At 46.6% G+C, this 13,721-nt stretch overlaps 1 protein-coding gene across 2 annotated transcripts in view; it reads right to left on the reverse strand.

The window, feature by feature from the left end:
- UBE2O (ubiquitin conjugating enzyme E2 O) overlaps positions 1-9,735 on the reverse strand; it is a 53,429-nt gene extending 43,694 nt beyond the window's left edge. For both annotated transcript variants that reach the window (XM_072939627.1, XM_072939626.1), the window contains exon 1: positions 9,112-9,735. In XM_072939627.1, the coding sequence (XP_072795728.1) occupies positions 9,112-9,534 (423 nt within the window). In that variant the 5' untranslated portion in view covers positions 9,535-9,735. The remainder of the gene's footprint in view (positions 1-9,111) is intronic.
- Between the last annotated feature and the right edge of the window lie 3,986 nt (positions 9,736-13,721).

Below are 13,721 nucleotides of genomic sequence, written 5' to 3' on the forward strand. Positions count from 1 at the left end.
GTACCAACGAGAGCCAAGCACACACTCGCCTTTAACAAGCACTGATCTAGGTGTCATTCATCCATGCTTTCCCATTCCCAGCACCGCCAATCAACTGGGGTGGTTTTACCCATTCTTAATTGAAGGAGTTATTCACTCGTATATGTGAGTCATTCAGAATATAAGCTTTCACAGAAAGCTCTGTTTCTCAAGCAGCTTCCTATCCAAGGAGAGAACCCGAGTGCATCGCCCAAGTGCCGTGGGGCATGAGGCAGGGAACAGCACAAGTGATCTGGGAAAATAGATTAGCTGGAGTCAACTGAAGAGGCAGGAGAACGTGTGAAATGAAGCTGAGGAGCCTTGAAGACAAGTCAAGGCAGGACAAGAGGCTGGGCCCTGACAGCCTGGTCACTTGGGAGGTTGGCCTGCAGTGCAGCTTGCTGGGCAGAAGGAGGGTCTCAAGACAGGGGGACCAGGACAGACGAGTCCAGGCATGAGACAATCAGGGAACCAGTGCAGTGGAAAGGAAATGCAGGGACGTAAGAGGCGTTTCCAACAAAGACTTGACAAATTAAAATGGGGGCCTGATGCCAAAGGCACAGGCAACGAAAGAAAAACAGACAAGCCGGACTTCATGAAAATTTAAACATTTTATACATCAAAGGACACTACCGACAGAGTAAAAAAGGCAACCCACAGAATAGGAGAAAATACTTGCAAACCATGTATCTGATAGAAGATAATCCAGAATATATAGGGAACTCCTAAAACTCAACAACTAAAAACAATCAAACACAGGCAAATGGCTTGAATAAACGTTTCTTCAAAGAAGACATACAAATGACCAACAGGCACATGAAAAGTTGCCCAGCATCACTAATCATTAGGGAAATGCAAATCTAAACTACAGTGAGATAGCACTTCATACACAGTAGGATAGCTACTATCAAAAAATAAATAAAAATAACAAATGTTGACTAGGATGTGGAGAAACTGGGAATATAAGATGGTACAGCTGCTACAGAAAAACAGTATGGCAGTTCCTCAAAAAATTGAAAATAGAATTACCACGTGATCCAACAACTTCACTTCTGGGTATGTACCCTAAAGAATTGAAAACAGGATCTCAAAGATATTGTACACCATTTTCATAGCAGCATTATTCACAAAAGCCAAAATGTGGCAGCAACCCAAGTATTTATCAAGTGATGAAGGGATAAGCAGAATGTGGTATGTCCATACAATGGAATATTACTCAGCCTTTAAAAGGAAGAAAACTCTGACATAAACTACAATATGGATGAACCTTGAGGACATTATGCTAAGTGAAATAAGCCAGTCACAAAAAGACAGATACTGTATCATTCCACTTATACCGGCTACCTACAGCAATCAAACTCAGAGACAGAAAGTAGAATGGTGGCTGCCAGGGGCAAGGGGGAGGGTAGAATGGTGAAGGGGGCGGTTATTGTTTAAAGGGGACAGAGTTTCAGTCTTACAAAATGAAGAGTTACGGGGACGGATGGTGGTGGTGACAGCCAAACAACAATGTGAAGTCTTTAATACCATTCAACTATACACATTAAAGTTTTATGTTATGTGTATTTCACAACAATTTTTTTAATTTTAAGGAAAAAAAAAAAGAATGGGAGCCCAAGAAGTTAAACTTAAAATGATTACAAATGTTCTGATTTTTAGAATATGTAAGCGTGAGTATTTAGAGTTAAGTGTCATCATGTCTGCTGCTAACTCACCACTGGCTCAGGAGATAACATATTTACATCCACTGACATGCACAGATAAAGCAAATATGGCAGAATGTTAACTGCTGGCTCATGATGGCTGATAATAATTAGTAATCACTGGCCTAGCCTTTCAACTTTTCTGTATGTTGAAATTCTTTCATAATAAAAAAAAAGTTGGGGAAAGAAATTTCTAAAATTCCACAGACTAGGGGTAGGGAGGGTAGTTACATTCCTAAGACCTTCCACCCGTAAAGATGACAGGATGGGTCTATCAGGTAGGTGGCTGGGAGTGTGCTGCAGATGTGTAAGTCGTGTATGTGTAGATACCAGCTGCGGCTACGGGAGTGGACAAGCGCACTGAAGAGAAGACAGGGAGGAGACAAGAGTCTCACTGAGAGAGGTAAGAGGGAAAATGCAGAAGAAAAAAATCCACTACAGTCAGTAGAGTGGAACCCAATGGAGGAAGTTTCCACTAAGAGGGATGATCGACTATAATAACAAGGCTGATGACTCAAAAGGACAGATGCTGAGAAAAAGTCAGTAAATGCAGTGACCAGGAATTCACCAGCCCTCTGTGACCTTCAGAAGAGCCGTTCACACCCAGTGCTGTGAGGCCAGAAGGAGAAAGGCTAGGGGACACACGGGTCTCCAGGAAATGGAGGCAGATACACCTTTCCAGCAGCGGGGTGCTGGGATGCCCCCAAAGCAGGCTGGGGAAGGGCGAGATGCTCTTTCTACCCTGTCCTGAAGACGAGAGCATCAAGCTTCAGGGCCCTCAAACTCCCTTAAGTAATTAAACAGTCAGAGCAGACAAATATGAGGATGCTTTAGGCTCGGAGCATGTCAGATCCTGAAGCTCCCAGAAGCCATACAACAGACACAGATGTGTGTGTCGATACTGCTTCCCACTGCACTTAAGGGGGCTAGCGAGTGCAGTCGGATATGCCTGTCAAGACAGCATCACCAGCCCTCAACACTGCAGCATCTCCCACAAACAGGATCAAAATTAAAACAAGGAGGAAGAACTTCATCAGAGCTGCTGGGTGTGAAAGACCAGCTCTCACTTGCAGGATGCAAATGAAGAACGCTCTTCAGACTGCAGGAAACCTCTCCAGGAGCCTGGGGTTTTCATTTTATTGCTGAATAGGACTGACTGCCTTTTTCTTTTCTTTTTTTAGCACTACTCAGTATCTTAAATGTTTAAGATTGTTTGGAGTGTCATAGCCAGAATGAATTTTCACCAGACATAGCTTTGCTATCAATTTAGACCAGAGTGATCAGGTGTCTTATTCCTTTGACCTAGCTGCAGAAAATAAAATGTTTCACTCTCAAAATATGCAAACAAACCAAAAACTCCTCAACCAGTCAACTAAATTTAACTCAAAAAGGACATTCATTCCAGTACTGACTGCCTAGCCGAATACTTCTGAACAGCGTGTCATTTGCCTCAATATTTAAATCACAAAACCTTTTTCACAGTCCTGCTTCAGAAGAAGACAGTATACCCATGGGCAAATTGACCAGAAGATCTATTCAACACAGTCAGCCTGGGTCAAAGGACAAGAAATCCTCAACCGCAGAGTGTAGCTGGAGAGTGAGACAAGGGCGAAGAGCCCTGGAGAAGATAAACTCAGAGGGCTATCCATTAACACGATTCAATTTTATCCTGAACTACAAAAAATTCCAGTAAGCGTTCTGCTCTTCCCGGTCGGGTCTGCAACCACACGTCAGGTGGTTCCTAGCAGAGCCCCGAGTCTGGCGCACGAGTCAGCAAGACAAGCAGTTCTGAGCGTGTCCCCGGCTCAGTGCAGCTGCCATTGTGGAAGCAGCAGCGAGAAAACCTCGACCTCCCCAGGGTTTGGCCTCTAGCCCCGGGCACGTGGAGCCTCGTGGAGGAGCCACAGTTTAAAACACCCAATTCCTAGTAAATATAAGTGAAAGCATCTTGTAAACAAGAAAGCATTTTATAAACGGTCCTGATGGCCATTTTCCCCTTTGAGTATTCACTTAAAGTAACACCGTCCCACCCCCATCCAGAAGCAGGCTAAGCCCTGGGCAGCAAACTCCGATCAAATTAGGAGCACAGATTATGTCCTCTGAGTGTTAAAGCCACGGGATGGCTTTTTAAAGAGAGCCTACTCATCACAGAATCGCCCTAAACTCAACTCTGAGGGGACCACGAGGGGCAGCTGGCGCTGTTCCCAGGCCCAGCACTGCTGTGACGGCAGTCCACGTTATTCACGACACCCACACCCACCCCTCTTTTGTAAAGTGCTGGCCCCGCAGATGTGCCACTGGATTCCATGAGGCCCGTGGAAAAACTGAAAAAGAAAAAAAAAGTTCCTCCCAACAACACAGGAAAATGACAAAGAGAAAAGCAGGAATACCAGTGACATGGGGACGGGTAAAGCACAGAGACCTTTAACGTCCTAAAGCAAAAACAGGTGGGGGAGCAGAGTCGGCGTGGGGAACCTGAAGGGAGAAGGACTGGAGCTGAGCGGACGCAGCCTCTCTCCAGGGAGCCCTTCCCAACCTGTCCCATGACTCAGCATTCCCAGCAGGAGGGTGACAACCGCAGCAAGGGAGGGGCAGGAGGTCAAGCTGGATTTCTGAACCCCGACCTTTTCTAAGACAACACAGGTTTCTGCGTCAGTTACCCGGACTTGTTCTGCTCCCGGAGATGCAGGCGGGGGCTTAGACTTACAGAGTCTGCTTTCATTCAACATCTAGGGGTATTCACAGGTTCTCCAGAAATAAAATGTCATTTTTGACAGTTATTTTGATAACAACTGTGGGGCTAGGGAATGAAAAACGTGCAACAGAAGCACATGGCAGTGCAATACGGTTTCTCTCACACTCCTCCCTCCCAGCCACTGGTCCACCTGCCACCCATCCCAATATCCTGCCCTTCCCTTCTCATCACCTGTGGTTACTTCCTCCTCCACTAAGACTTCTAAGTGTGTCAAGACTCAGTGATTAATGCCAACCGCAAGGCCTGTGACTCATGTTTGATCAGGGTACTTAATACAGTAACAATCTATGAATCCTCAGGTGAGAGAAAATTGTATTTACTTCCATTTGTATTCAGGTTCCTCCACTTTATCAGCAGTGTGACATTGGACAAGTTATTTAACCTCTCTGTTCCTTGGTTTCCTCCGTAATACAGGGGTAATAATAGTACCTAATTCACAGGGGTATTGTGAGCAATTCACATAAAGCACTTAGAGTGCCCATCACCTAGTCACTCTATATAAGTTTGTTTTTCTTGTTATTATCTTTAAATACAAAAGCAGTCCTCTGCCATCCTTGTAATTCATAATCTCATTACCTGTCTTTTGAGAATTTTAAAAGATGTCTCCTAGATTCAGGAAGATATATGCACGTATGTCCCCACTCCTGGAGGCTGGTGGACTTTGGCAGGTGTTACTCTAAATGTGCATTACTGAATTTCTTATAAAGTAACAGAGGAGTGAAGTTCACAAGTATTTATAGAAGAGGCTTAATAAAGAAGTCAAATCTATAATCCACCACGTCATAAGCAAAGACATCACCAAACAGGAACTCCTACAACACTGAGACCCTGCAGTGCACTTTTTGCTTCTCTCTGGGATGGCACCACCCAATGACACAGGGAAGGATCTCCTGAAGAGACAGGGCTGGCTCTGTCCGATGGACATCAGGGTGGTGTCTGCTAATAGCCAAGCAGCCACGCCAGGCACCATCTGGCTACACTTCTGGTTATTCACCTATCCAGGATCATTTCAGGGGCTACAAAGACAGACCTCACATTTTATTGCAGAGAGAGAAAACGAGGCCGTGACTAGCCCAAGGTCATTCAGAGTAGCTGACAGCCAGGAAGAGCACCCAAGGGTTCTGACTTCAATCACAGGACACAAACACATGCCCTTCATCTGGTGAAAGTGCCCATGAGTCAGGGACAAGCCAGACAGCTCTCAAGGCACTGGGAGGTAGAAGTGGAAGCTAAGGGACGAAGAATACAATCACGAACAGCTGAGAGACTCCACGAGTGCTGTGATCCTATCCGAATAAAATGCAATTAGATGCACTTAGTCTTGCATCTTGGTTAACCTTACATAACTTCTTCCTATTACATCACTAAGAACAATAGCTTTTAATGGGTCCAGCGCCTGGACAAGCAAGGCAAGCGAACCCCACACGCTATGATGCTACAGCAAATAGCTTTCCCCATGGAAGTGCTGGCCTGCCCAGGAGCCAAAAATAAACCGAGAAGCCAATTCCTGAGGGACCTGTCATCAAGGATGCTACACACACACACACAAACTTACAAAAGCAGGATGATTATGGACAGCTTTAATTTAGAGACATTAAGTCTCAAATCAGGCAAGACCTTGAATGTTGAGGCAACTTAGAGCAAAAGACAACACACAAGGGATGGGAAAGCAAAGGGAAGCTAAATCAGAAACAGGAAGGCCCTAAACTTGGACAGACAGCAGGGGATCTCTTCCTTACAAAGGCCACTCTGTCCAAATCAGGACAGGTGGAGATCAGAAAGACCCACCATATTCAGCCAATGCTCAAGGTGAAGAGGCTGTCAGCATTTGGCTTTATGCCAAAAATTTACTCTAAGGCTGACCATCAACAGGGAAGGGGCAAGTTTCCACATACGGGATCTATGGCCAAATGGGAAAAGTTTCAAGTGGGTAAATCAGCCACCACACTGAGATTGAGGAAAGGTAGGAGCACAAACTATGTGCTTCTTTTAAATCCTAAAGAAGCTTAACTGTGGCTGCTTGAAGCTTCAAGTACTGGACCGTAAGTTCTGCAGTTTCTAGGAAGACCTACTTATTTTGTTTCTGTTAATAATTTTCGTTGTCATGACCAGCAGGGGGTAGGATTTGTTGGCTAGCCTCTTCATCTCTCTTTCTGAATTTGTTCATTAAAAATTTCAAAGAAATTAAGAGACCAAGATTAAGACTTTACTCATTGCCCACCATATTAACATGAAAACTACAAAAACACTCCACAGCCTACTGAACACTCTACATTAAAAGGATACTATTTAAAGATTCCAATAAGTGGCAGCTTTAAAAAGAAATGTTTCCCAAGATTGTCACTACTTTATTCTATCAGTAACTGGGTTCTCAAATCTCATAACCAGATTAGTGATGGAGTAGCAATCGGAATCTAAATACTCAGTCTTGGTCTAATGGTCTTTCCTTTACAGCACATGGTCACTTCGATAGATTTATAAGGAGTGGGAGGTGAGAGGGAAAATCTTCCTAAACCACAATGCTGCAAGGTCCCAGGACCCACTCCACCACCCTAGTCGGTTGTCAGAAGCAAAGCAGGAAAGACATTCAGCTGACCAGGGTCATCTGTGCCTATGGCTCGGGGTAACAGACAGCTACCGATCAGGTATAAACAAACCTATTCTCAAGTCCTCAAAGAAGAACTGGGTCCCAACATCCACAAATGGACACTACATGCCCCCCCCTTCATAGAATTCCTCTGCCCCTTAGCTTCTGCTACTAAGCTCAGAAGCTGCAGAAACTACAAAGGCAAAGAAAACATTACCACTGGAGCCATGATGGATTTCAACAAATTCAAAGCAAGTCACAGGCAGCTTCAAAATATATCCAAGCTGGTGCCTTAAAGTTATTTTCTAGTTCATTTCAAAACAGGTATTTTAAGTCAAACTGCGTATAATTACACATGGTGGGGGGAGACAGATGGAACCGAACCATAAACAGAGTTAACCACCAAAGTCAGATGAACAGGAACAAAAACTGATAAACATGGCAGCTCCCGGCAGTGATCCCCAGGGCACGAGGCCGTGACAGAGTGAAATGAGTTCCATTCCAGAAGTCACAAACCTCTAGAAAAGATAGTCAGGGGAAAACATTTTTTAAGAACCTACGGAAAGACGGAAAGATGTCGGCAACTATTTGCTAGTATAACAACGCACAACTCGGTGTACAGAGCAAAAATCTTCTCTCCCCAACATGACAATATAGGTAGTAATTTTTAACAAAGATTCCGCTGTAAAAAGTAATCTTTTCCACATACTTCTGCATGAACTTACCATTTTCTCTCCTAGTCAGAGAAGCGACCACCTGATGTGCACTTGTCTGTGGGGAAGCCAGGGATCCTGTGAGCAGATCTCTGGGTCTGTGGATGCCTGTACCACAGGCATCAGGAGTCACTTTTGCCACTAGGAAACAGATCACAGGCTCTTCGGGGGAGTAGGGCCTTTTTCCCTGCCAGAGCTGACATCACAGACCCCCTTCGCAGGTCGCCTTTGTTTCCCAGTGTGTCAGAAACCCAGATTAACTTCTAAAGTGCCCTCCCCTGAAATCAGACCACTCAACATCCCAGGCAGCTGAACAGCCCAGTCCTGATTCGTGTCTAGAAATGTGTTTTTGAAAGCAAAGAGGAGTAGATGAAGAAGGGGCAAAAGATACAGGGTGTGTGTGTGCGTGCAGATCACTGATAGGAATTCACACTCAAGAAAACAAGACATGAAAAGCTACCAAACCAACTCTGGCTCAGGTTTCAAGTTTATGATGATAAACACTTTTTGCAGTTTTGTGAAAATGCAATATTCACTAGCATCATAAGGAGTCTGATGTCCACTTAATGGCCTCAGGTCAAGAAAAACCCCTCAGGTTTCCAAATGGGTGGCTCTCCTCCATCCATAGTTCTATAGTATTTTTTTTTTCAAGAAGTCCAACCATACTTAAGAGTCATCAATCCCAGTCAGCAGCTGTCACATCCCTCCCCCCACCAGTACTATTAATATCACGGCTCTGATTGTTAATGATTTTACTCAAAGTTCCCTGCAGCAGTTAAAACGAGGCAACAAGGTAAAACACAAGGGGTTGGTTTTCTTCACCAATAATAACGCATTCCGTAATCTAGTGAACTTCTTGGGGTTTTATGTTGGCCGACATTTTCACCTCTATCTTTGTTTTGGAATGCCCACAACCCCTCCCCGCACGGACCGGCACGGCCTTCCTTCCTGGATGCACAATGCAGTATGTAGCTCCTCGGGGGTCAGCAAAACGCCGCACTGGTGTAAAGCCGAGCGTGCCTCAGAGCCCCAGGACTTCTCCACTGTCGTGGGTCCACATATATAATCTTGAGGCCGACACCGCACCCTAGTCTGGCTTGGAAGTCCTTCGCGTGGGGAAGCCACCGCGGCCCGGTGGCCCAGGGCTGGTGCAATGACTTTGCACCGGAGCGTCCCCTCCGCTGAGGCTTGTCCTCCCACCTCTGCCCACTGCAGTTGCACCATTCCGGGCAGCGCCTCGCACGCCTCCCTACCCGGCCCTGGACTCTATCAGCCAACTCGTCCTCCCTCAGACCCCGGCCCCGGCCCCGGCCCCTGCCCGCCGACCCGCCGCACCTTGGTCTCCTTCACGTGCTGCTTGACGCCCTCCGGGTACCACTGGACGCGCACGTAGCCTCGGCGCAGCGGGCTGGCCCGGCCCTCCTCGTGGCCCGCGCCCCCCGCCTCGGAGCAGCCCGAGCTCCCGCGGCCCTCCTCCTCGCCCTCCGAGTCCGAGTCCTCGCCGTGGATGAGGCGCACCAGCCCGAAGTGAACCGAGCCGCGGTAACGGCCAGACACCAGGTCGTGAGAGAACAGCAGCCGCTGCGAGCCGGCTTCGGGGCCGGAGTCCGAGGACGGCCCGGAGGCCGAGTCTGAGGCGGGCGCCGGCGCCAGGGCTGGGGCGGGGGCTGCGTCCGGGGCCAGGGCCGCGTCCGGGGCCGCGTCGAGGGCCTGGGCGGGAGCCGGAGCTGCGGGCGCGGACGCTGCGGGATCCGCCATAACTGCTCTGCGCGAGTCTCGGGCGGCGGCGGCGGCGGCGGCAGCGGCGGCGAAAGAGGCACAGGGAGGCGGGGCCAGCCGGCGCCGGGGGCGGGGCCATGGCGCGCTGACGTGGCCCTACGTGCCGCCGTCGTCTGGGAACCAAGGTGCGGTTGCTAGGGGCTACCGCCTCGTCGCTAGGGGACGCTGGAGATGCTGCCGGGGACGGGGGGCGGGGTGGGAAAGGATGGACTCCACGACAGAGGGGCAGGGCCAGAAAGGATAAAAGTAGAGGGAGTGGGAAGAGGTGGGAATCCCCCAAGAAGGAAGTGGAGTGGTCAGCAAGGAAAAGGGGAGTGGCCGAGGTGGGACGGAGGATGATCTGAAGACTGTCAACAATAGTTAATAAGCTCCTGGGAGGGATAAATTAGCAGTTTGGCATTAACAGACACACACTACTATATATAAAATAGATAAACAACTGGGCCTACTGTATAGCACAGAGAACTATATTCAATTTCTTGTAATAAGCTATAATGAAAAAAATCTGAAAATATATGTATATATGCATATGTATAACTGAATCACTTTGCTATATGCCTGAAACTAACTAAATCAACTACACTCCAATAAAAAATACTTTTTTTAAAAAATGATCTCCCTTAAAGGAAAAACAAAGGAAAAAAAAAAAAAAAAGAGCTCCCTTGGCGTCTCCAGTCTAAGTCCTAGGCACTAGGAGGTATATGGAAAGAGCAAGATACAGTCCCTGTCCTGTAGGTGTTTACAATCGAGTTGGGGAGAAAAAACATATACATTTTAAATAGTTTAAAAGCAACTCCAAGGTAGCTTGTTAGCATGGCTATATATAGAGTGTATTTAGAGTGTTTTGCATTAGGGAATTCCAAGCAAAGCCTAAACGGTCATGACCCTTTAGGGACTGGTCAAGGTATTGGTGAAGAAGTCCCAAAGAAAGATAAGTATTTGTGGCCCCTATGGTTTGGCTTTAAATGCATCTGGATGAGTTCGAAGCTCCACAAGGCTTAGTATGTGTGGCAAGAGGTAGAATAGTAAGGTAGTTAAAAGTTGAAGCCATGGATTCCAATTTTTGGCACTGCCACTTATAAAGGTGGCAAGCTGATAAACTTTTTTCATCTTAATTTTCTCATCTGTAAAACTGAGGAGGTAACAGCAGTACCTGTCTCATCCAGCAACTGAGATGATGAAGTGAAATAGAACAGTGCCTGGCATGTAGCTCCCTCAAAAAGCATAACCGTTATTATAATATTTCAACCACACCCCCACCTAGACTAAAATTCTAGATTGGCAGAACTGTTATACTTATGATCTGCTTCAGATTGCCATTTTAAAATATAAAAAGTAATTATACTAATGTGTCTCCTAAGTAAGTTCCAAAAGATTTAGATGCATTCTCAGAGGACAGATTCATAATGGGTTGTTAAAAGGAAATTAAGAAAATTCAAGATATAGTCCTCACCTTTCTCAGTTAAAATCATTTTTTCCACAATTTTATGCAAGACTATTAATGACAGATTAGTAAGATGATTTAATATTACAGTGTTCAGTTTCTTCAAAAAAGGCATTGGGTAGTTTATAGGCTGCTGGGGGTACAGAATTACCCTCATGGAAAAGTTGTAAGAACATGGCACATGGTACAGGCACAGATGGCAGCTTGAGTACACGAGTTGCCCTAAGCCAAGTACTTATAGAGTATTGCTGTAATATTGGGCTTAGGGTGGTTGTCAATGGACCCAAACCTTAGAAAACTCACATGCTAAGATACAGAAAAAGAGCTTAAGGGGAATTAGGACATGATCTGGGGCAAAAATGGGTTCCCAAATCATGGCCTTCCCATCCCAGACCACAGTGCAGAATGGCCATCTGGAATCATTGCTGCAAGGACACGGTTCCACACTCTCTTCCTCATAAAGACCTGGGAGGCTTTCACAATAACAGAGTAGCTTCTGTTCCATCTACTATGTCCCTTTAGCCCTATCTCCTTTGGCCCCTGATCACCTAACATTTACTGAGCACCTGTTATTGATCAGACACTGAGCCAGGCACATACGCATACATTATCTTGTTTGTTATCACAATACTGGATATAGATGTAATTAATCCTATTTTACTAATGAGGAAACAGGGCCTAAGGATTTCAGTGCCTAAGGTCACAAGGTAGTAATTGGCTGAGCCAAATTGGAACCCAGGTTTCCTGCCTCAAGTGCAAGGTCTTTTCTAGTTCCTGTGTCTATCAGGGGATAGGGAGTGAGCAAGTGGTCAGTAGGGGCAGGGCAACGCAGTCCCAAAATGTTTGTTTGATGTCAAAAAATCCAAGTGAGTTTTGCATTCTACTCCAGCTTCTGCCAGTGTTTGTTTTAATATAAACAAAATGTCCTTTCCTCCCTAATCGTTGAGTGAAATTGGCACTCCAGAAAGATGTGCCCTGTTTCTTCTGCAGCTTCTTATAATAATGGCTAATAATAGCTACCGTTTATTGAGCGGTAACTTAATGCCAGGTACTATGATAAGTGCTTTACATGGATTATCCACCTTCACATAGATTATCCCCTTGTGAGGGAGGAAGTATGATTCTCCCTCTTTGCAAAGTCCCATGCCAGACGGTGCTGTCGCCACCTCCGCCACCACTAACAAGAACGTGCTAGGTTATAAGCAAGAGCCCTTGATTTCAAATGCTGATCTCTCCCTTGCTAAACCTGTTCTGAACACGTGGATCTTGTATTTATATGTGTAACCCCAGTGCCTAGTAAGTGCCTGGCATAGCACTGGTGCTCAGTGATGTACCATCTTGGTAGGTACATCCAAGACCTGAGGTTCCCGTATCTCCATTTAGTCAGTTTCCTATCCTCTCCTCCATACACGCAAGGGGTTAAGGCTCTATCGGCCCTCAATTTGAGCTGCGTCTGAGCCCTTTTACTGACAGAGGGTCAGTACATTCCTCTCCATCTCGTGGTGACCTTCAGTGACCTCACTCAGACCAGAGATGCCCCGGACAAGGTTTGAGGCTTGATTCCTGCCCAGACCCTAAACCCCCAGCCAGTCTCTGCACCACCAGGCTGGCAATTGGGGTGAGCCTGGATGTAAGTATCTGCCTAGTTTTTGTCTTCATAATCATTAAATGAAAAAAGAATAAAAACCCTTATTCCCCAATGGAGAAATCCCTTTCTTTCATGCCCCCAAAACCCAGTCCTTCTTGGGGAATAGAGATGTTTCTTGAGAGAATTTTCCTTGTTTACAAACGTGCTTGTCAGAAACTGAGCCAGCCTGGTCACACCCCTTGCTGATGGGCTGGGCAAATGCAGGAGGCAGCAGGGCTGGCAGCAAAGTGAACCGATCTCAGGGAAGCAGGCCTTGCCTCGTCCCTATCTTAGCCAGTCACTGGGCTGCCTCTCCAGACCCACCAAGTGTGCATAGACCCCATGCTACTCCCTGGGGGAGCCCCGCCCTGCCTGGCCTCTTCAAACCTCTGTGTAAGAGCAAATCCAGAGGGACCCAGAGAGCTCCTTCCACCCTGCAGTGAGTGTCTGGGGACTCCAAGGTGCCTTCCACACTGGGGTCTTTGGCTGGAAAAGTGGGGTGAGAGGGGAGCTGCCCCAGGAGCCCTCTCACAAAAAGTAATTTTAGATTGTGTCCTGGGCATTTTGAATATTACATTATATGACCCTGGGTGCTGTTTAAATCTAAGTAGAATTGATATCAGGGCACAGAGACATCTCCCCAAACCCATCCTTCTCTCAGGGTCCTCATCCGGGCTGATGGCAGCATCACCTACCTGGGTACCAAGTTGGGCACCTGAGGGTCAGTCCACCTGTCATCAAAGCTGAGGTTATGGTCCCTCTACCCGCTTTTTACACCCCCAGTTCCAGAGCTGCTCTGCTGGGGGCAGCTCCACATTGCAGGGAGAGATGGTGACGGGATGGTGCCGTGGCCAAGGGTGTGGATCTGGAGTCGGACGAATCTGAGTTTGAAGCTTGTGCTGCCACTGACTCACCGTGTGACCTTGGGCAAGTTATTTTACTTCTTTGAGCCTTGGTTTCCTTTCTGTAAAATGGGAATAACAACAGTACCTACTACATAAGGCTGCTGAAGAATTTAGCTGACATGATGGGTAGAAGGTTTTGCGCATGCCTGCACAACGTTTTACGAGCCTGATCAACGTTAACTGCAGCTAC

This window comes from Vicugna pacos, chromosome 16, assembly GCF_048564905.1.
Source record: "Vicugna pacos chromosome 16, VicPac4, whole genome shotgun sequence".
Taxonomy (NCBI): Eukaryota; Metazoa; Chordata; class Mammalia; order Artiodactyla; family Camelidae; genus Vicugna; species Vicugna pacos.